We start from the raw sequence: 23,624 nt of genomic DNA on the forward strand, positions 1-23,624 counted from the left end.
TTGGTAAAAGGAAACTCACATCAGCGCTCTGGGATGGCGCCTATATATGACCTGCGACGTCATTATCCGTCAACCACTATGCCAATGTTGTCCACCAATGCCACCTAAAGGCACGCAGTGGTACTGCTCGAAGAAAAATCTCCAAATCCAGACTGACAAATGGAGGAAATTCTAAGGTAAGGAATCTACAACTAGAATATGTTTCTATCAGATAATTTGTTACCAAAGGTAAGCAACTTGTCCATCAGTGCAAAACCCTATTTGCTATCATCTTTCCTGAGAAATCGGTGCTTTTCCTCTGACATCCTTTACACTGAAAGTTTTACCTCTCTTCCATGCAAATCAGTACATCTACCCCAGCCTTTTTCTCTCTCTCCCATCTTTATAGGTAGAAGGCGAGGTTTCACCAACTAGACCTGGAGAAAGCTCTCTTTTTCAATTGAGCATTCAAATATTGATTAGACAACCAGCTGTTCATCCATTGTTGGTGCTAAAAAGGGGAAAGCAATACAAAAGCTAACCCTGTCCAGGTGGGTTACCCTGTGTAAAATATGCTAATCCTTGGCCACAAAGGACCCGCCCCCCCCCCGAGGGCCTATGGGGTTATTCCACCAGAACCAAAGTTACCTGAAAGTCTTTGGCGAAGGGTAGTCCTATCCTGGGGATGTGCCAGGCTGCTACATGGGTGTTTGTGCATATGTTCAAGCACTACTGTCTCAACAGTTCAGTCAACCTAAAGGACCATTATCTCTTTTGGTCCTGCAGGACTCCTTGGTCCACTCTTCAGATCAGCCACTTTTTGGGATATATTGCTTGTGTAACTATTCAAAAGGAAGTATCCCACAGAAAAATGTTTTACTTACTTTCAGTAATTCTCTTTCTGGCCAATTCTCTGACTAACCACAGATTCATCACCATCCTTCCTCCTATCCATACTGGGGAATTGACTCCTGCATCAGTTAAAAAGGTCCCACTATTCGGTACACTGACAATTACAATCTGTCATATTGATTCATGTTTGAAAATGTAGATAAATTCAAGACAAAATTGGCGCTAGGGGTGTTGCCAGCATGCGGATCCACAGCATCACTTCTCAGGCAGCATGAGGTTGTCTCGTGTCCAATAGGATCACCTACTGGCACACAGGAACTATCGCTGTTAATGTTCAGATCCAGTCTGCTGGCTGTCCGTAAACAAAAGGTGAGGAAACTACATTTAGATAGAGTATCTGTAGAAAGCTGGCTCTCTATATAGTGCACTAAAATGAAGTACACTGTGCAGAGAGTATATTGGATCCCCAATTGGTATTACAGAGGTAAAAGTAGATAGGAGTAATGCTCTATTTGTGTTATTGTGGGTTAGCAGTTAGACTTATAATGGAGTTGTGTTAGGCATTTGTTGAACTCACAGAGGCAATAAACAAGAGACACACTCAATGAATAAATCTGAGACCAATTTAGAAAAATAACATTTGCTTTTATATATGCTTTGAACCAAAGAACTTCGTTATAAGGTAAGTAGTTTTTAAAAGATAAATACTTTGCAGTTTCAAAAATCAACAGTAAAGTCTTTCAGTTCAGCAATGTTAACCTATGGGATTAAAACAAGAATACAGTTTTGCAGGTAAGTACACAGCTTACAAATCCAGTCTTCGGGATGTCAGCACTAGGCAAGGTTCAAATCAGTACCAAGAGTGCACCCACAGCAGCACTGGGACGGCCAGGCGCAGAGGTTAAATTCGGAGTCGAATGCCCAATGTTAACTAATTGTAGGAGGCTGGCCCTCTGTGTAGTGCGCAAAACTAGTCACACTGTGCAGAGGGTCAGGCAGCCACACGTTGGTTTACAGGGGTAAAAACTGCTTAATTTTTAAGGTAGCTTGGTCAAGCAGTTAGGCCAATCTTGGAGAAGTGCAAAGCATTTGTTATACTCACAGCATCAATCTTGCAACTCACACACTCAAAGGAATAATTTGAGACCAAGTTTTAAAAATACTTAGGATGTTTATATAAATTTTAAGACCACGATCATTGGAATTGGTGAAGTACTTTTTGAGATACGGCAGTAAGCCCTTTGAAGATCGCAGTCAGGGCAGTGCACATTACTGAGGGAGGGGGTGTTGGCACTTCCACCCGGAAGGGCTTGGTTATGCAACCCAGAGAGAAGGTCCTCTCACCCAAACATTGTAGATTGGATGTCTGGCGGTGGCAGGTTGGATAGAACCGGTCAGCAACCATGCCAGGGTAGTAAGCTTTTGCAGGGGACACCTCTAAGGTATACATTTAGTAATAAACCCAACACTGGTACCAGTGTGGATTTATCATTTTGAATTGTTTGATACCAATCAACCCAGGGTTGCTGTGAAACTAGTTCTGACCAGTGTCCAGCACATGCATTTTAAAATGGCTGCTCTGTTCACCCACTATGTCCCAGGTTTGGCAAGGAGATGGTGGGGGCATATTGCTCATGCAACTATGCCCTCACATACAGTATAGTGCACCCTGCCTTTGGGCTGGAAGGCCTGCCAAAGGGCTGCTTACTTATATTGCATGCATTGTGTAGTGGACAGGGCACACAGACTCTGTGCCATGTCAAGTTTTCATTTTAGGCTTGCATCTTGGAACTCAGCCTACAATGGCAGTGCTGGGTGGACCTAGATGCAGGACCCTACCGGGTAGCACAGTCAGTGCTGCTGCCCTCAGGGGCCTACCCTTAGTACCTCCTGTCCTGGGCACCTAAATACTCTGTACTGGGGGCTTATGGTGGCAGACAAAGGTGTCTCCAATTGTGGCAATGCATCACAACAGTTTAGGGAAAGAGCTCTGGCACAGGGAACCTGGTTAGCAGGGGCCCTGGCCACTAACAATGTCTAATCTACACCATACACCGGGCAAAAAGTGGGGGCGAACCATGTCAAAAAGAGGCCTTTTCTCACACCAATGGAGACGGGGGGGAGGGGTGTGAACGAAGACACCCTCTTCACCGGTGAGTAAAGCGGTGTCAAGGGTTGGTCTCCTGGGGTTGAAGTAAGCACAGGTGGGGGGGGGCACAAGGCACCATCAAAGTTACACCCTCAGCTGTACAGGGCGGACAGGTGTAGAGTGCCAATACACCTTTGGACGCCCAATGTTAACCAGTCGAGACTGGGGGTAACTGAAAATGCGCTGCTCACAGGCCAGTAGAGTGGTGTCAGAGGTCGATCTCCTGGGGTAGAGGTAAGCACGGTGGCACAAGCCAACACCAAACTTACACAGTCAGCAGCAAAGGCGCTGCCGGGTGCCAACACAGTATTGGGCACTGTAGTAAAGTACCCTCTTTTTGGCATGTTACCCCAATTTCTGCCTGATGTCAGTGTATTTGACTATGTTCACTGGGATCCTGCTAACCAGGACCCCAATGATTTTGCTCTCTCTCCTCTAAATGTTGTCACTGCATACTGTTAACCCAGTATTTCATCCACAATTGGCATAATGGTGCACCCATGTACGTTCCTAGTATATTGTACCTAGGTACCTAGGGCATTGGGGTTCCAGTGGATCCCTATGGCCTGCAGCATTTCTTTTGCCTCTGGGTGCAGAGTACCGATGTGTGAGGGCACCCTGCACTAGCAGAGGTGCCCCCAACCTCCAGGACCATTTCCCTGGACTTTGTGAGTGGGGGATGCCATTTTACGCGTGCACTAGACATAAGTTCACTACCTATGTAGAGCTTCACAATGGTAACTTCGAATATTGCCGTGTTTGGTATCAAACATGTTGGAATCATACCCCAAGGCTTTTGCAAGCATTGGGTATATGATTCCATGCACTTTGGGGTCTCCTTAGAGGACCCCCAGTACTGCCATTATAGCCTTCTGAGGTTTTCCAGGCAGCCCCAGCTACTGCCTCCTCACAGACAAGTTTCTGCCCTCCTGTTGCTCGAGCCCAGGAAGGCAGAACACAGCCTTTCCTTTGGGAGAGGGGTGTTACACCCTATCCCTTTGGAAATAGGTGTTACAGGCATGGGAGGGGTAGCCTCCCAGAGCCTCTGGAAATGCTTTTGTGGTGCCCTCCCTGTATAATCCAGTCTACATCGGTTCAGGGACCCCCAGTCCCTGCTCTGGTACGAAACTGGACAAAGGAAAGGGAGTGACCACTCCTCTTTCCATCACCACCCCAGGGGTGGTGCTCAGAGCTCCTCCAGAGTGTCCTTGGGTTTTGCCATCTTGGATTCCAAGTTGGCAGGGCACTCTGGGAGCATCTGAGTGGCCAGTGCCAGCAGGTGCATCAGAGCCCTCCTCTGATAGGTGCTTACCTGTGTAGCTGACCAGTCCCCTTTTCAGGGCTATTTAGGGTCTCTCTCTTGGGTGATTCTTCAAATTCAGATTGCAAGACTCCAGCAGGAATCCTCTGCATCCTTCACTTCACCTTACCAAAGAAACTGCATCTGGACCCTCCAGGAACTTCTGCAACATTGTATCTTCAGCTCCTGCCAGCAACTGCAACTGAGGGCTGCCTGTCTTCCGCCTGCACCAGAAGAACAAAGGACTCTCCCTTGAAGTGAAGAAGTCACTTCCCTGCCTCAGCAGGCACCCCTCTGCAGCAACGACCGGTGGCTTGGGTCCCCTCTCCTGAAGAATCGCATGGATCCAGCAAAATGGGTGGTGGACTGAAGTGGTCCCAACGGTCCAGATGTCCAACTATCCAACTTTGGTGGAGGTAAGAGCTTGCCTCCCCACGCAAGACAGTACCCCTGTGCACCGCGTGTTTTGCAGTTGCCAAGGCTTGCTGGCATCCTTCCACGAAGTTCTTCATGCACTGTGCAACTCCAGCCCCCAGCACTCCTTCCTGTGACGCACAGCCTCCTGCGTGGTTCTCCAGCGGCGTGAGATCCCTCTGTGTAGTGCTGCATGGGCCTCCTTTTGCACCTTCTTTGTCGCCGTGCTGTGGGATTCCTGTGCGTGCTGGTCTTCCGAGAGCTCTCTGAGTTGCTGAAAGCCTCCTCTGACTCCCCTTCCTGGGTAGAGTCCACCAGGTCCCTCCTAGTCCCGAGCAGCACCATTTTCTTCTAACTGCGTGCTTTGCATGTGCCAAGGCTTGTTGGCGGAATCCAGCAACACAAACTAGACTACATTCATCCATCCAGCGTGGGGCATCTTCTGCACCAAACAGGAACCCGCATCTGTCTTCTTGGGTGCAATACTGACTGTTGTTCCTCACTGGTGGTTCCTCTTTTGCACCTTCATCCGGGTTAGCAGGGGATCCTGTTCTCCCTGAACTCTTCAGTGCTTCTTGGACTTGGTCTCCTTCTTCCACAGGTCTTCAGGTCCAGGAATCCATTGTTGGTGTCTTGCAGAATCTTCTGGTTCTTGCTATTTATTCTTTCTCGTGTTCTTGTGTGTTCTAGGAAAGTTACTGTGACTTACTCCTGCTTTCCTGGGCTCTGGGGTGGATTCTATTACTTAGCTTTGGTGTTTTCTTATACTCCCAGCACCCCTCTACACACTACACTTGCCTAGGTGGGAAATAGAGTTTCGCATTTCACTTCCTTAGTTATATGGTTTATGTTCCCCCAGGCCCATTTCGAACTATTGTGATTTTCCCTATTTGCACTGTTTTCTAACTGTCTTTACAGCTATTTCTGCATAGTGTATACAATTTGTGTATTACTTAACTCCTAAGGGAGTATAGTCTCTATGGTATTTTTGGCAATTGTGTCACCAAAATAAAGTACCTTTATTTTTGTAACACTGAGTATTTTCTTTCATGTGTGTATTTTTTTTTTTTTGCTTGAATCTTTTTATTTTCCATTTTTTCGTGTTATTGCCAACAAAGTATTACAAATACACCTCATATGCATTATCCATTTTATGCATTTTTAAATTATATCGTCTTGAGTGTATTGTTCTGCTTTTCTTTGCTGTGCAACTTCTATTGATAGTGATGACATAAATTTTGCGTTCTATCCCACGCCATCTGCATAGAGGGCTGGTAGGGGCATACAGCAGTTAATATTTCATTACATCATTTCTTTAGGTATTTGTCAGAGAGCCTATAATAATAGAGGGAAGATTCAGCATAACTCTCATATATAGTAGTAATACAGTAACAAAACAATAACCAGAACTGTGACTGGATCCAACTTTTTTTGATCATCCAGTTCATTCCTCACATGCCAAAGATCGTCAAAGCTACTCTCAACCATTCAAGCGAGTCATATTGGCACGCCTTGCAAGGCCTCATGTTATTTATCGTATCCAATCCCACAACCACTTTATAAGGGAGCTTCCAGTGTACCACCCAGCCAGGATGTCATCAGCCCACTTCTTTCAGTGAATGCGCCACCTCTCTGCTGGGGTACGTACCACATCTACCTCAAGCCTTACTCCTCCCCTTGAAGTTCCTGCAACATCACATCCCAGCTAGTGACCAAGGGAAACTTCCATAGCCACAGGTGATCTTCCCTCTGCAGCGCCTCCGCATCTGCCCATATCGCAAACGACCTCCTCCATGCCTCTATTGAAGGGGGTGCTGCAGATTTCTACCTCTTGGTGATAAGCCTCTTGGCCGTCGAGAGATCTAGAAACCTTGTTGACGCTTTATGTTGTCTGGCTCTGGGAAAGAGACCCAGGATGCACTCCCTCCCCCCCCCCATGTGGTCAGTTGCGGACGTGTCGTGCATTCTGACAGCTGCGCAAGCACTACGTGCTAATAAGTACCTAACGAGGGACAGGACCATAACGTGTAGCAATTCGGCCGCCACTAACGGGCATCAGGGACATGCTGCATCTGTGCGCTGAAAATACTGGATAATCTTTGCTGGTGTGAGGTATGCCTTATGTAGGGTGTAAAACTGGATCAGACGGAAGTGCGCATGACTCCGCAAGGCAGTCGCCCACTCCCCATCTGTGTATGGTCTATCCATGTCGCCCTCCCAGGCAGTCCGCAGCGAGGCACAGTCATGGATTGTGTGTGTACGGAGTGCATTTGTGAGCCAGCATACTAAATGGCTACCGGATCCCTTAACATGCAGGTATTGTATCAGAAGATGCATTGGTGGTTCCACAGATATGTCCCCCCAGTGTCTAGACAATGACGCGATCAGGGAGGTATGTAGTAGAAATTGTCCTGGTGAAATGTTTGTCTCCTCCGCCAGTGTGTCAAATGGGGTAAGTTTTCCCTCAGCATATCGGTCACCCAGCTGTGTATGTCCGCAGCATGCCAGGCTTCAAGCTCTGCTGGAGTCGTGTATCGTGGTCCTCAAGGTGTGCCCAGCAGAGCCAGTGCCAGTGCATATGGAGTAACTGCGTGGGTGAGGCGCAGGCTACAGCGGTAACATTGGTGGGCTACATCTATCAGAAGCAAGCTTGGCGCTTTAGTCCACATGGCCAGATGGAACAAATATGATATCTCAGTAAGTGACCAGGGCGGTGCCTCTGCTGCCGTGTCCGACAGCTGAAACCCAGAAAGCCACTTGGACACCCATTGCAACTGGGAGGCAATGTAATAATGTTCCATGTTCGGCACTGCCAGCCCACCTCTTTCTAGAGGTGAGTATAATTTGGTTAGTGCCACCTTACAGCGTTTTTTGTTCCAAATGAATTCCCTAATTCTGGACTCCAGTTCTCTGAAAAATTTGCCCGGGACATACAATGGTAGATCGGCGAAACAGTAAAGCAAACAGGGGAGGACCACCATTTTCAGGACAGCTGACGTCCCCATCACATTGAGTGGTAGCGTCTGCCAAAAGGTCATTTGGGCACGAATTGATGACACTGCTTTCTTGAGATTTCCGTCCTGTAGGTCATCTGTTGTGTGTTAGACATTAATGACAAAGTGTCTAAACTTTTGAGGTTTCCAGGGGATGGGCACTCCCGATAACGCGATACCCGAGTCTGTCCGATCGGGGCCAAAGGGGAAAAGGCACGACTTCACCCAATGAACACGTAGCCCCAACAACATGGCGTAGCCCTGCAATATGTCCGCAACTTCCTCCGGAATGCAATAGATGTCCCTGAAATACAGGAGGAAATCGTCAGCGTACAGAGACACAGTGTGACCCCCATCCCACATCTGAATGTTCCAGGCTGTTCCTATTTGACTGAGCTCTTCAGCCAGGGGCTCTATTGCCAGCGAGAATAGTAATGGGGAAAAGGGTAGCCCTGCCGAGTACCCCTGCCCACTGCAATTGGGTCCAAGATAATTGAGCCAGTTTGGACCCTGAACTGTGGGTGTGTGTACATTAGCTTCACCAATAATACAAAGACTGGTCCAAAACCCAACTGGCGGAGCACTGCAAATAAAAAGAGCCATTGCAGGGAGTCGAAGGCTTTCTCCAAGTCTAGCACTAGGCGGCCCGCTTCATGCCAGTTCTGCACGGAATGTCTCGTCACTCGAAACAAGCGTCTAATGTTCAAAGAAGTGCTAAGTTCCGATACAAAGCCATTTTGATCAGTATGGATCAGGTGAGGTACCATTGGCAATAATCTCATCGCTAACAGTTTGGCCAGGAGTTTATAATCTGTATCGAGCATTGCCAAGGGCCTGTACAATCCCAACTCCACTGGGTTCCTGCCCGGTTTAGGGAAGGAGATCAACAGTGCCTCGCGCTGGGATGCTGTCAAGGATGTCGCCGATTGGGTCTCTTCCAAGAGCTGTAGCAAGTGAGGTGCGATCATGGAGGAGTATGCCCTGTAAAACTCTGGCGGTAGAACATCTGGGCCTGGGGTCTTGCCAGTAGCTAGCGTGTTTATGCTACCTTGTTTTTTGGCCAAGTTAATGGTTCATCTAGTTCTGCCCGTTGTTCCTCTGTGAGGCAGGGCAGTGTGAGGGGGGGGAAGAACTCTGTATAATTTACAGATCCCACTTGCACCCTTGATTGATATAGAGTGGCATAGTTGCGTGTTAGTTCAACATGAATCTCACCCTGCATGTATAGTGTGTCATCTGCCACCGAACGTAGCTCTAGAATAGGGGTACGTTCATGCTCCTGGGGACCCAACCAGGCCAACAGTCTGCCCGATCTGTTAGCCGCAGCATGCGTACGTGCTGAATGAGCTGCATAGTTAAGACAGAGCAGTCTCTCTACCAGGGCCAGCTGCTTTGTCCTCTTTTCTGTGAGCGTTTGTGTCCCTGGGGAGCCTCTTGTGATGCAACAGGGTTTTCTCTGTGAGGGTTAGGTCACGTTCGTTGGACTTACTCATGTTCCCCTGTGTGCTCAGGCATTGTCCTTGTATGTAAACCTTGAATGCATCCTATTCAACAAGACCTGTCAAGGCGGTGCCCGCGTTGTTAAAAGTACTCTGCAATGGCTGTGCCAAGCAATGCCCTAAAAGGTACATCTTCTAACATTTCTGACTGCAATCTCCAGGTGGGAGCAGCGGGAATGGGTGTGTCCCATCCCATCTGTAGGATTTGAGGATTATGGTCCGATTATGTACGGCCAAGGTAGTCTGTCTATAACATCGCGTAGCACAGGTTTTCTGAACAAAGGATTCTGTCAAGTCGTACATGTAGTCAATGCGGGGCTGAAAAAAACGAATAAACTCATCGCATTTTGGTGTTGCCATACATCTACCAGTTTCCAGTGTTGGAGCCATTTATTCAGCTAGCATGCAGCAGTCACCGCAGGCGCATTATATAGTGTGGGGGAGGGGAAGAGCACGATCAAGGCTAGGATCTAGGACGCTGTTAAAATCACCTCCAACAAGCTATGGGATGCCGCTCCAGTGGGAGAGGACTCAAGACAGCCAGTGGAGAAAAGAGTCTTGGTCCGTATTAGGCACATAAACAGACCCCAGCAACAGTGTGTGCCCCTCTAGGCATCCCCAGACAAACATGTATCCAACCCTCTGTGTCCGCCTCCCATTCCTCCATCATAAACTGAGTGCCTGGTTTAATCCAGACAAATGCCCCTCTGGCATATGAGAAGAAATGAGTCGCAAATAGCTGTCCCCGCCAGTGCCGCTGCAGCCTGGTGCCCTCCAACTGTGTAAGGTGAGTCTCTTGTAATAGCGTTATGTGTATCTTGTGCCTCTTAAGGTATGAATAGATAGAGTACCTGCGCGCCGGTGTATGTATGCCTCTCACGTTCCAAGTGAGAATGTTAGTGGGAGCCATAGTCAAGGGAGTAAAAAAAGATCTTGGAGCCCACTGCTTTTCCAAGCAACGTACATTACAGAATGCTCTATGAGTCTCTGGAGGGGATGACTATAGTAGGGGTCTTTACCACCAGTCAGGAATCGAAGAACATAGTAACAATCAATCAACAGCTGGAGTATTAACACAACATAATACCATTCGAGCAGAGAGACAACAGGTATCCGCCCAAACCATCTTACTTGCCTAATCAGTGCAACTAGCGCATGAAAAGCAGATAATTGCAGGTGTAGGGTCAATAAAAAAGGGGGGGGTTGAGGTTTTCTTAATATCCGATAGGCCCAGCGGCAGCACCTCCATTGCTTCTCATGTATGGGTAGAGTTCGGAGCAGCAGCGCAGCGCAATTCATAATTACCCCACAGGAGGCCCCACGGGGCAGTGCATTAAGCGAGAAGGGGAGAGTCCAACTCAGGGATGCAGAACAGCCAGAAGCATACAGTATGACCTAAGCCAACCATTTCATATGACAAGAACAGTAAGCATCAGGGAGCACAGAATACAACATCACTGCAAGTCTAAAGCACATCGTCTGCCGTCTGAGGCGTAAGGGTAGGAAAGATCGTGCACCCCGTATCTGAGAGATTTCCACCTAAAGGGTCACTATCTGCATCAGAGCCATTGAGTTCTTTGCCAGTGTCTGAGATAGTAATCGGCATCCTGATAGCTGCAGCTGTCTGCAGCAAGCGTTGTTGTTCCTGAATAATGTGTTCCAGGTTTGGGACATGTCCCTGTCGTCCAGGGGATGGTCCGTGACATCGGCAGTTCTTATGCCTGCAGGGTTTCGAGTTCCATTGTTCCGTTAGTTCTGTTGTTAACTCAATTTGGTTGACCAACCCAGTAGATTCCAGCTATTTCCATACCGCCTCTGGTGTATAGAAAAATAAATCAAAACATCTTGTTTTCCCTTGTGCTGCAACCCTCAGTCTAGCAGGGAAAAGTAGGCAGTATTTCAGACCCAGTGATCTTAATATATGTTTCACAAGCATGTAGGATCCTCTTTGCCTTTGTATTGCGATAGTGTAGTCTGGAAACATCATCACCTTAGCATTGTTTACTTGGAGGACCGGGAACGAGCGCACCACTCACAAGATGTTGTCTCTGTCCAGAAAGTGAAGCAGGCGGAACAAGAATGGTCTCGGATCTGTGCCTGGCAGCCAGAGTGTTGTCGGGACTCAGTGGGCATGCTGAGCTGAAAAGAATGACATAAGAGTGTCTGCTGGGAATAGATCACGGATCCACCTTTCTACGTAGGAGACAGTGTCTTCACCCTCAGTTCCCTCCAGGAGGCCCACCATGCGAATGTTGTTGTGTCTTACACGCCCCTCCGCATCTTCCGCCCGGCATTCCAGTGCCGCGACCCTATCAGTTAATTCTTGCACTTAGGCATCTACTTGGTTAGTCTTGGGGGTGAGATCGGTCAAGGAACTTTCCAGTAGTTTGGTTTTGTCCGCCAACTTACGGTGATCTGCATTTAATAAGTTGAGGTCATTTCCTACGTTGTCTATTTATGTTCCAGTGACGTTCATGTCTTATCTAGTGCTGCACTTATACGCTCCACTGCTGCCAGTACTGCATCTAGTTTGTGGCCAGTGGAGGCATGAGCCCCATGTCCCGATGTCTGCGAGCTGTCTTTACTACTCCCGTTATCTCGGCCAATCTCACTGGGGTCACCGCTTTATGGCGAGTCACTCACAGGTGTTTTTTCGTTGAGGGTGCACTCAGTTAGAGGAAGGAGGGCTTCACATTATATGGGGCCAGCGTGTTGGGAGCCCACTTGTCTGCGCTGCATGGTTTTCTGCAGGCGCAACAGCGCAAGCAGCTCTCTGCTGCAGTGGCCCCTGTGTGTGAGTGGTCTCTGCTGCCTTTACGGTGTTCCCTCCTGTCAAAGAGGGCACCAAACAAGTGCTCACCTTTTTTTGCTGAGCCAGGTGTCGCCAGGCCCCCCCCAGGAACTGCACCCATCGAACCGGGGGCCCCCTCAAGGCTGTGTTCTCCTCCTCGGGAGCCCTGTGTCCCCCAGCCACTTCAAAATGCGCAAAACTTAAGGTTCAGGCTGCCGTGGGATTGGGGGGCAAGGTGTGACGGGGGTGTGACAAAGTACTTCACCATAGTCGCAGCCAGTGATGCCATTATTGTATGCTGTTCAGCTTCCAGGGGTCCTCCGTTGTATCTGATCACACGGGAGGGGGGGGAGGGGAAAGGAGGAGAAGAGGAGGTACGAAGACCGTGTGCGGGGCCAGGAACGTGCCGCAGCTCCAATCTCCGATCAGGCCCCCTAGCCTGAGGCCCCGCACAGGCTGCACCCGTCCTGCACCACCACAGTCCCCCAGGAGGCCACTCACTGGTCCCTCCAGTGGTCCCCGGTCTCCCGCCTCACCTCTGCGGGTCCCGAGCAGGGCCATGTCCAGCCTCCACCTCAGAGGCATCCAGCACGATGTGTCTCACTGCCTCTGCCTGCCATGTGCAGACAGGCCGCACCGCACTCCCCGGTCGGCATCTGCATCTGGCGTCCCCTGAAGTTAGTTGGCCACAATCTTCTCCCCGGGGTGTCACCACGCCCCTCGTCTGCCCCACGCAGCTTGCCAACCCGCTGATAAATGAAGGATTAGCGGTACCAAGGGCCCTGTCACCAGGGAAGGTCCCCAAGGGCTTCAGCATGTCTTATGCCACCCTGGGGACCCCTCTCTCAGCACATGCACACTGCCTCACAGCTTGTGTGTGCTGGGGGGGAGAAGAGGACTAAGTCGACATGGCACTCCCCTCAGAGTGCCATGCCAACCTCACACTGCCTGTGGCATAGGTAAGTCAACCCCTCTAGCAGGCCTCACAGCCCTAAGGCAGGGTGCACTATACCACAGGTGAGGGCATATGTGCATGAGCACTATGCCCCTGCAGTGTCTAAGCAAAACCTTAGACATTGTAAGTGCAGGGTAGCCATAAGGAGTATATGGTCTTGGAGTTTGTCAAACACAAACTCCACAGTTCCATAATGGCTACACTGAAATCTGGGAAGTTTGGTATCAAACTTCTCAGCACAATACATGCACACTGTTGCCAGTGTGGAATTTATTGTAAAATGCACCCAGAGTGCATCTTAGAGATGCCCCCTGAATACCAATCCGACTTCTAGTGTTAGGCTGACCAGTTTCTGCAAGCCTGCCACAACCAGACGAGTTGCTGGCCACTTGGGTGAGTGCCTTTATCACTCTGGCCAGGAACAAAGCCTGTACTGGGTGGAGGTGCTTCTCACCTCCCCCTGCAGGAACTGTAACACCTGGCGGTTAGCCTCAACGGGTCATGCCTTTTGTTATAGCACCCCAGGGCATTCCAGCTAGTGGAGATGCCCGCCACTTCTGGCAGCAAGGCTGGAGGAGATAATGAGGAAAACAAGGAGGAGTCACCCACCAGTCAGGACAGCCCCTAAGGTGCCCTGAGCTGAGGTGACCCCTGCCTTTAGAAATCCTCCACATCCCTTCAGGAGCGACCCGGCCCAAGTCATTCTTGTGACTAAGCCGTGGGCATGGATAGTCTGGTATCACAAACATGACCATCCATCCTCCATTCAGGCTGCCCGTTCGGGAGGATCTTCTGACGTAAATCAGGACAGAGTCCTGCACCCGAACCTACATAAGCCTCTCCTTCATGCTTGGAGGTTAAGCTGCAGCAATTGACAGCTTTCCACCTCCAAACCAACCTCACCCCCTGAAGTCTGTGATGTTATTATGTTATTCTGGCATTCATGCGTCCTTCCACCTAGATGGTATATGCCTGCAGTTGGGACACGTTTGTGGTATGGTGGGCATCCAATGATATCAATCCTATTTATGTGCCCTTATCCCAATAGGACCATCTCATGATGGATAATACTGTACATCAAGATCTGCTTGCTTTGGCAAAATGGCAACTCCCTGAGAGCTAGTTTGCTCATTTTGCCTGAACCAATGCTGCAACAACTGCTTCAGCTCACTGAGTCCCTGTCCTGGACATGTCGGGCACTATCGTGGGCCTCTTTCCACATGTTCACCAAAACTTATGTCTGAGCGGTCAGTTCCTTTGTGACTGGCACTTTGCCTGTTCAGTCCTGCAGTACTTTTTTGATTTAATCTGTGTCACAGACCCACCTCCGGAGAGGTACTGCTTGGCTATTGATTCTAAAGTAAGGACTCTGCGGCTAGACATCTCAATCCAATGAACAAGTTACTTACCTTTGGTAACTCCTTATCTAGTAGAGACTTTATCTAGTCGCAGATTCCTTATCAGCTTTCTTACTGACCCTCCTGTCCTCCCCACTCTGTGACTTGATTTCATAGGGTTGCCATTGTAAGGGACTTAGCAACATACACCAGTGTGTCAGCATTCTTTGTGGCTCTGTGTTTCTGGTGTGGAAAGTCACAAAAAGAGACTGACAACTATGTGCTGGGTTGGCGCCTGTATAGCCACAGAGCGCATAACTTCCAGTGCGGAAAGTGCTGACGCAGAGCCAAATGTCGCCGCCTACTGGCATGCAAGGGTTCTGCTTGAAACTTTCCACCGGATCCTGTCTGACCCCTGGGGAGTACTCTAAGGTAAGGAATCTGTCGCTAGATAGTTGCTATCAGATAAGGTGTTACCAAAGGTAAGTAACTTGTTATTCACAGTGTTGACAGAAATACAAAATCTAAAATATTTCTGAGCAAGCACATCTGCTTGGATGCTCTGGATTGTGTGGGAATGTTCAGGTGAAAGTATTTGACACATCTAACAACGTTGAATATTTATGTGGGTCAAAAGTAGATTATGTTAAAGAATTATAATAAACGCTAAGCTAGGATTGGGCTTTTTGACTATTTTATGGTGACTAAACTCTTTATTCATCAGTTCAAGCTTTTTAGGTTTCATTTACTGGACATCTATGATGAGATTTGTTTTTGGTTTCTGTGCAGTGCTGAACTTTCCAGCTTTGTAAAAGCCACACGGGCCAAAAACGGAAACAACTTTTCTGGGTTAGAGTTCTGCGAGGTAATCAGCAGGGTGACCGAATTTATTTTGGATTATCAAAGTAAGACATCATCACATAGAGAAACAGTAAGTATTTTATTTTCTGCTTGCTGATTAATGCATGAAAAGTTTAAAATATTAACAGTGTAGTTTGTTGGGAATGTATATCAATATAGTATTTATTAAGATTAAATCTGTTTATTGGGTGTAACAAGACATCAAATTTTACTAAATCGTCAACCATATATGAAAGGCCAAAAGAAAAGCATATATATGTTCATCCATTCGTACCAACAGATTAGCTTTACAACCTAGGTGAAGCTGCAACAGGTTTAATCTAAGCAATTCCACAAAAGTACTGTCATACAAAAGCTCACATGAGCTCTACCTGTGACCAGAGGGATGTCCGAGAATTTTTTTTAAAGAAAATAGTTAGAAGAGGAAGGGAGGCATCAGCTTAGTAATATTGAATTGCCTCATCCCTTGCACACACACAAGGAGATCCCACAGTCAACTACACTTAAAATGTATCTAGATCATGGGCCAGACCTTCCAGGAATGCCCTCTCTAATTTACCTTGTGAGAACTAGTACCACTTATTCTGTTCTCCATCCTAAGTCAGTCATGATAGAACTTTGAAGCCTGACATCCTCTAGCTAAAATTTTCTTTTCATATAGCCATCAATGCTCTTCTGAGAGTGTTAAGATTAAAGTTCAGGAATAGTTGTCTCCGCCATCAAAATAGTTTCTTCTACGCAGCCGATTGGAGAATTTGCTCCTCCAACTCTTGTCACGTCCAGCCTTTAATGAATTGTAGACTACTCAAAAGCCCTTTACCACCACATCAGGTTTCTCATCTTGGTGTGCCATTAAGAGCTCAAGTATGAACTCAACCATACTCCCCAGTACATGGATTTCTACTGAATACTCACTGAAACACCCAAAACACAGTTAGTTGCTCTTTCTCAGATGGGCTATCATCTCAAGTCTAAATCATTAGTAGGGCTTAATTATTCTTGAACAGCTCCAGGTCCCATACTCCATCAGCTGCCTCATTTACATCATTTTGAAATATTCACATTTTGCCCCTTTTGGATCTAGCCTTTTTGCAGGGTGATCCCCAAACTGTATGCCTCCTTCCTCCTATTTTTTCTGACCTGTTTTTGTTGGCTTTAGGACTCTAGTCACTTTACCACTACTAGCCGGTGCTAAAGTGCATATGCTCTCTGTCTAAATTGTATTGGTGATTGGTTTCTCCATGACTGGCATATTTGATTTATTAGTAAGCCCCTAGTAAAGAACACTATATGTGCCCAGGGCCTGTAAATCAAATGCTACTAGGGGGCGTACAGCACTGATTGTGCCACTCACATGAAGAGCCCTGTAAACATGTCTCAGACCTACAGTGTCTGTGTGTGCAGTTTTGAACTGCCAATTCGACCTGCCAAGTGTGCGCACTTGCCAGGCACAAAATGTCCCTTTGACTACATTTAAGCCACCCCTAAGGTAGGCCCTAGGTAGCCCAATGGGCAGGGAGAAGAGCTTGATGCTTGAGGAGGGCCTGCCACCCTGCCTATTGCTTTGCTCTGCTGGCCTGCTGCTGCTGCTCTTTCTACCTTACGAGGGAAAGGACTGGACTTTGCTTTCTGAAGTCCTGCTTCTGGAGTTTCTCCAAGCGCTTAGACTGAGCTTGCCCCCCTGTTCTGAAGTCCCAGAGCCATCAAAGACTTCATCTGTCAGCACAGGGGCTCTCTTGCTGAGACTACTACCCTCCCAAGTGGTGCCACATCCAGTCCCTTGAAAGGAGAAGTTAGTGAACCCAATGTAAAAATCCACGCACTGGAGCTGAGCAGCAGAAAAGTCGACACAGCGCCTGCACTGTGGCTGAGAAATCAACCCTTTGACAGTTCAGCGCAGATTCATTACTGTTGTGCGTCCGGATATTTCACGCATCATCCCTGGGCTTCAAAATCTTCAACATCACTGCGCGGACCTGAGGCTGCTTGTCCAGAAAACAACACATTACCTACCCGGCGGAGAAAGAATCGATGCGCGTCCTCACTTGCAAGTAAGGAATCGATGCACCACTTGCTTTGCCAACACAAGCTCGCCTGTGTAGCTTTATTTTTTTCACACTTGAGGTAATATGTGTTAAAACAACGCATTCATTGACTTCTATGGATTAAGACTCATTGTACTTTGAAAATTGATATCTCTTTTTGTGTATGTTGTTTTAGGAGGCTTGCTCTCTATGTAGTGTGCAAAGCTAGTGTGCAGGGAGTCCAGGCAACCACACATTAGTTTATAGGGGTGAAAACTACACCACCTCATGCTCTAATTTTTTTATCTGAGCTTGGTTGAGCAGTTAGGCCAATCCTCGGAAAGAGCAAAGCATTTGGTGTACCCACAGCATCAATATTGCAACTCACACACTCAAAGGAATAACTTGAGACCAATAAATTTTTTTTTTAGATTTTTAAGACCAAGATCATCAGATTTAAATAAGTACTTTTTGAAAGAATAATTTTTGAAGTTTAATAAAAATAGTCTATCTGCACCATAGGAATCAAGAGACTTCTATTTGCAGATTCCTTACCTTTGAATTTCCCCAGGCGTCGGACTGGATCCGGAGATTTTTCTTCGAGTAGTTCCTCTGCGTGCCGTCAGGTGGCATCGGTCGATTCCGCAGGCGTCATTGGTGTTGTGTTCGCCGTGATGATATTGCAGTCGTATGTAGGCGCCACCCTGGCACGCTGACGTCAGTTCTTTTCTTTCCGCACTAGCCTACGCGCAGATCCGGAGAGAGCTACCTCAATCCTTTTTTAACTATGTCAACACTTTTGTCGAAGTTTTTGACAAGTTTGTGGATCCGTCGAGGGATATCCCGCAAGACCGGATTCTAGCCCTGCGACTCATGTCACCGAACCATGTCGGTGACGGATCGCACCTTGTGTGTCTTTGGTGCCTGGAGCGCAGTCACGACCCAAAGTCGTGCTCCGAGTGTCGGGACATCTGTCCAGACCCAGCACCCCCGAACAGGGAATCAAAAAGACTGGATAATTTGGGTAAGAAGTTGTTTTCTTCCAACAGTCTAGCGCTGCGGTCTGTGAACACCGCATGCCTTTTGGGCAGATACTCCCATACTCTGTGGGATACGGTCGCGCAAGTGCTGCCAGCAAAATCCTGAGGAGGCCCAGACTGTCCTTTCCCAAGCCGTAACAGATGGGAGGGATGCAGCGAAGTTCATGATTCGTTGTGAACTGGATACGACCGACTCTCTGGGCAGATCGGTTGCATCGACAGTGGCACTGAGATGCCACACCTGGCTGAGAACATTTGGCTTTTCAAGGGATGTCCATCAATCTTTGTTGGACATGCCCTTTGATAGCACACGTCTCTTCGGAGACAAGGTGGACTTGGCGCTCAAGCGATTTTAAGGATTTCCGAGCAACGGCCCGGTCCCTTAGCCTTGCGCCCGCACCTAGACCCCAGCAGTCTGCCTTTCGCCCCTTTTGTGGCTACAGAAGGGGCACCCAACCACATCCTTCCCCCCCAGCCACCAACCCGCGCATGCTGTACAGCCCCTGTGCAGCCGCGGGGTCCCATGCCCCCGGGGATCAGGGAGCCAGCGGGTCGCACAGTCCACCCCCTCTTCAGCCTCCAAGCCTTCCTAGTCTGCGGGTACATCAGGAGCCAGTGGGTGGCAGGATACGCCATCACCTGCTCCAATGGCAATCCATTACCTCGGACAGTTGGGTCCTCCAAATTGTCTGAAGGGGCAACTCCCTCCCCTTTGAGACATCTCCTACAGCCATGCCACCTTCATACAATCAGATATCGGAGGATCATATGGCCAAAGGAGCTTTAGAGAGGGTTCAGTTGCCAGAACATGGTTGCTATTCCTGCTACATTCTGGTTCCGAAAAAGGACAAAGGTCTTCGGCCTTTATTAGATCTTCGGTCCATCAATTTCTTTCTCAAAGAGGAGAAGTTCAAAATGTTGGCATTGGCTCAGGTCCTATCTGCCCTGGATCCCGGAGACTCTATGGTAGCGTTGGACTTGCAAGACGCATACTTCAACATTCCCGTCTTGCCGGCCCACAGACGTTACCTACGAGTCGTGGTAGGTCAGGAGGACTTTCAGTTTACCATGCTCCACTTTGGCCTTACCAGTGCCCCTTGGGTATTCACAAAAGTGATGGTGGTAGTGGCAGCTCATCTGCGCAGGTTAGGGGTCCCATTCTTCCCCTATCTCGACGATTGGCTGTTGAAGGCAAAATCGCCCCAGACAGTCATCTCCCACCTCCAGACCATGGTGAACCTTTTGCATTCACTGGGGTTCACTGTCAACGTGCCAAAGTCACACCTGACTCCTTCTCAGATGCTCCCTTTCATCGGAGCTGGATACAGTGCAGTTTCGGGCATATCCTCCCGAAAAGCGAGTCCAGGATATTCAGGCTATGATACTGATGTTTCAGCCTCTGTCCTGGATTTCGGTGAGAATGACTCTGAGGATGCTGGGCCTTATGGCCTCCTGCTGGTTCAACATGCCAGATGGCATATGCGGGCTCTGCAGTTGGACCTGAAGTTCCAGTGGGCGCAGCATGAGGGGAATCTCCCTAACAAGGTCAAGATCTCGGAAGGGACTGCGAAAGACCTGCAGTGGTGGTTAACTAATCAGGATTGGGTCAAGGGCAGATCCCTCTCCTTTCCCCAACCAGATCCTACGGTCGTGACAGATGCGTCACTCCTGGGATGGGGTGGTCACATTGGAGAGGCAGAGATCAGAGGCATCTGGTCTCCGGCGGAAACCCGGCTCCATATCAATCATCTGGAGCTCCGAGCGATTCGACTAGCATTTAAAGCATTTCTTCCCTCCCTCAAGGGGAAAGCTGTGCAGGTGTTCACAGAAAACACCACCGCCATGTGGTATAACACCAAACAAGGCAGAGTGGGGTCGTGGACCCTTTGTCAAGAGGCCCTCCGCCTCTGGACTTGGCTGGAACATCAGGGCATTTCCCTGGTGGTTCAACACCTGGCAGGCTCCTTGAATGCCAGAGCAGACAAACTCCGCCAACGATGTGTGGTCGACCACGAATGGCTTCTCCATCCGGAGGTGGCCCAAGGTCTCTTCCTGCAGTGGGGAGACCCCTGGTTAGACTTGTTCGCCTCAATAGAGAACGCGCAGTATCAGCTGTTCTGCGCATTGGAGTTTCCTAGGCGGCACTCGCTCGGCAACGCTTTTCGTTGTGAGTGGAATTCAGGCCTCCTGTATGCCTTTCCGCCTAAACCACTTCTGCCCAGAGTTCTGAAGATCATCAGGCAAGACCAGGCCCAAGTAATACTGGTGGCTCCGGACTGGGCACGAAGAATCTGGTATCCCGAGCTTTTGAACATGGCCATAGTTCCCCCAATCAGACTGCCCCTTCGGGAGGATCTTCTGTCGCAGCAGCAGGGGATGGTCCTCCACCTGAACCTGTCAACTCTGCAGCTTCAGGCGTGGAGATTGAGCGGCGGCAGTTGACGTCTTTTGACTTGCCACCCGAAGTCTGTGATTGTTTTCTTGGCAGCCAGACATCCCTCAATTAAAACTGTATACGCCTGTTGTTGGAATAAATGTTTGACATGGTGCATCGACAGGTGTGGCAGGTGAGTCTTCCTCATCTAATTGGATGAACCTGGATAGGCCATCTGCATTGGCATGGGCAGTCCCAGGTCTGTGTTCCACTTGAAAGTCCATTCTCTTTAGGGAAATGGACCACCTAAGCAGTTTGGGGTTTTCTCCCTTCGGCTGTTGTAGCCATCTGAGAAGCTTGTAGCCATCTGAGAAGCCTGTGCTCAGTCTGAACTTCTTCAGGGTCCACACCACAGCAAAATCTTCGCTCTCTATGGCATTCCACTTTTGTCCCCTGGGAATAGTCTCTTGCTTATAAAAGCAACTAGCCGGTCATGTCCATCATCTGGGAACGGACTGCTCCTATCCCCATTTCAGACGCATCTGTTTGGACTGTGAATTGCCTGGAGAAGTCTGGTGCTTGTAGGACTAGAGCAGAGCACATAGTATTCTTCAGTGTGTCAAAGGCCCTTTGACAGCTCGCTGTTGTAGGAGGCTGTCCCTCTATGTAGTGTGCAAAACTAGGCACACTGTGCAGGGGATCCACACAACCACACTTTGAGATCACCTAATGCTCCAATTTTTACGGTAGCTGGTCTAGCAGTTAGGTTAATCCAGGAGATGTGCAAAGCATTTCTTATACTCACAAATCCAATCATGCACCACACACACTCAATGAATAACTGGAGACTAAAATTTATAGAAATACTTCAGACTTTTATATAATTTAAGACCAAAATGGGTAGTATACGTTAAGTCCTTTTTTTTAGGTAGTCTTTCTGTGCGTAATTATGCACCATTGAAATCAATGGAAGGCAACCAAGAAAAATGCACATAAAATCACACAGGTGAGTTACCAGTCTCTTCTTTTGCAGGATGGTCTATGAGGTTGGTGGGCACACTGTGCCAGCTGATGAGTCTTGGGCGGCTCCCGGTTCCGGCGGGAGCAGTGCTGGAAAGGCTCTTGGCACAGGCACTGGGCCATCTGGAGGGGCCACCTGGAAAAGGAGCTGGTTTGCAGATTTAAAGATGGTGCATTTGGGTCCCATTGGGCTGTTGAGGTTGCAAGGGGTTAGGGACCCGTGGCACACAGCAGGTTCCGCAATGCAGGGCGCAGGGCGGACAGATGCAGGGCGAGTTGGAAGTCTTAGAAGCTGTGCACAATGGAACCCTTTGGAGCTGGAGGTAAGGCTCCTTCCAGGGGGCCTTGCAGGACGACGAGGGCACTCTGGTGGGAGTGTTCCTGGGTGGGGTGTTCCTGAAGTCCCTCGACTGGGGCTTCCCCCTGGTCCAGCTGCGGTTCTGGGTGAGTTGTTTTTGCTGTTGTCTGATGTGCACTGATGTACCTGGCTATTGGCACAACTCAGCCACAGTAGGGCACAGTGCCGCCAAACTTGGCACACCTGTAGGTCTCTTCTGGGCTGTCGTCGGTGTGTCGTTGGGCCCAGCTGTGACTTCCGGTTGCTGAGATATCGGCCAGTCGGTGAAGTGACCCTCACTGGTTTGCTGCTTCTTTGTAGGTTTCTTTGCTTCTTGAATGGTGCCTCCACTCAGGAGGGAGAACTTGGGCTATTTGCGAAGCCTGGAGGTCCTCTGGGTCTTTTGAGGTCGGTCCAATGGTCAGCTCCTCCGCAGCAACAATTGTCGAGACTCTGGTGCAGCAAGCAGGGGTCTTGGAGCCACTTCTGGTGCAGCAGGTCCTCAGTTCTCATCCTGTCAGGTTCTTTGGTGCTGTCTTCTTTTCTTCCTGACAAATCTGAATTCTTGGTCTAGGGGAGCTCATTAAATACTGAATTTAGTGGCGTTTTAGAGGGATCCTGTTAGTGTCCAATGGGACACTTACCCTGGGTGGCTACACCCACTACAGTGACGACTTCCTGTGGGAAGGGTCACTACCTTAAACCTCATTGGCTATTTTCCTGCAATCCATCATGGAGGAAAATGAAATGGGGAGTCCACTTCGCCTGCAAGCCCCTAGCGGTGGTGCATGCTTAGTGAGACCCCTCCTCCTACCCTTTGTGTGGTTTCCTGCCTTTGCTTCTGCCAAAAGTAGGTGTTGACAAAGGTGGGAAGCCATCTGCTGCAAGCAGCATGCCTGGGGGCTCGGGTTCAAGGGCAGTAGCCCTTTGAAGCTCACCGCCAGGAGAGTGCACATTCCTGAGGGAGGGGGTGTTAGTTTCTCCACCCAGGAAGGGCATTGTCTTACAAACCAATTTTGTATATTGTCCATCTGGAGGTGGCATGCTGGATGGAACCAGTCAGCAACCATGCCAGTTAGGTAGGCTTTTGCAGGGGGCACCTCTAATATGACCCCTGGGTACATTTAGGGATAAATCCAATACTGGTACCAGTTTGGATTTATCATCCTGAGTTGTTTGATACCAAACAACCCAGAGTGCAGAGTGGCCATCATGTAGCTGGGGAACTCGTGTTTGACCAGTGACCAGTACATGTACTTAGAATGGCTGCTCTGTTTACTGACTATGTTCCAGGTTTGGCAAGGACACAGTGGGGGCATATTGCCCATGCAACTATGCCCTCACATATAGTATGGTGTACCCTTCCTTAGGGCTGGAAGGCCTGCTAAAGGGGTGACCTATCCATAACATATGCAATGTAGGATGGACAGGGCACACAGGGAGCGTGCCATATCAAATTTGTCTTTTTAGGTTTGCCCTAGAACACTCAGTCTGCAATGGCAGTGCTGGGTTCATCTGGGTGCAGGGCCCTAGAGGGTGTCACAATCACTGCTGCTGCCCCTAATATCTCATGCCATGTGTACTGGTATACTAATTTACTAGGGACTTACAGTGATATTTAAGAGTGTATCCAATTGTGCCAAACATCACAACAGATTTAGGGAAAGCGTTCTGTCCCAGGAAACCTGGTTAGCAGGGC

At 48.8% G+C, this 23,624-nt stretch overlaps 1 protein-coding gene across 1 annotated transcript in view; it reads left to right on the forward strand.

Moving 5' to 3' along the window:
* LOC138248710 (E3 ubiquitin-protein ligase TTC3-like) overlaps positions 1-23,624 on the forward strand; it is a 1,210,547-nt gene that overhangs the window by 1,104,872 nt on the left and 82,051 nt on the right. The window contains exon 43 of the mRNA XM_069202542.1: positions 15,059-15,200. Within this exon, the coding sequence (XP_069058643.1) occupies positions 15,059-15,200 (142 nt within the window). The remainder of the gene's footprint in view (positions 1-15,058; positions 15,201-23,624) is intronic.

Source organism: Pleurodeles waltl, chromosome 8, assembly GCF_031143425.1.
Source record: "Pleurodeles waltl isolate 20211129_DDA chromosome 8, aPleWal1.hap1.20221129, whole genome shotgun sequence".
Taxonomy (NCBI): domain Eukaryota; kingdom Metazoa; phylum Chordata; class Amphibia; order Caudata; family Salamandridae; genus Pleurodeles; species Pleurodeles waltl.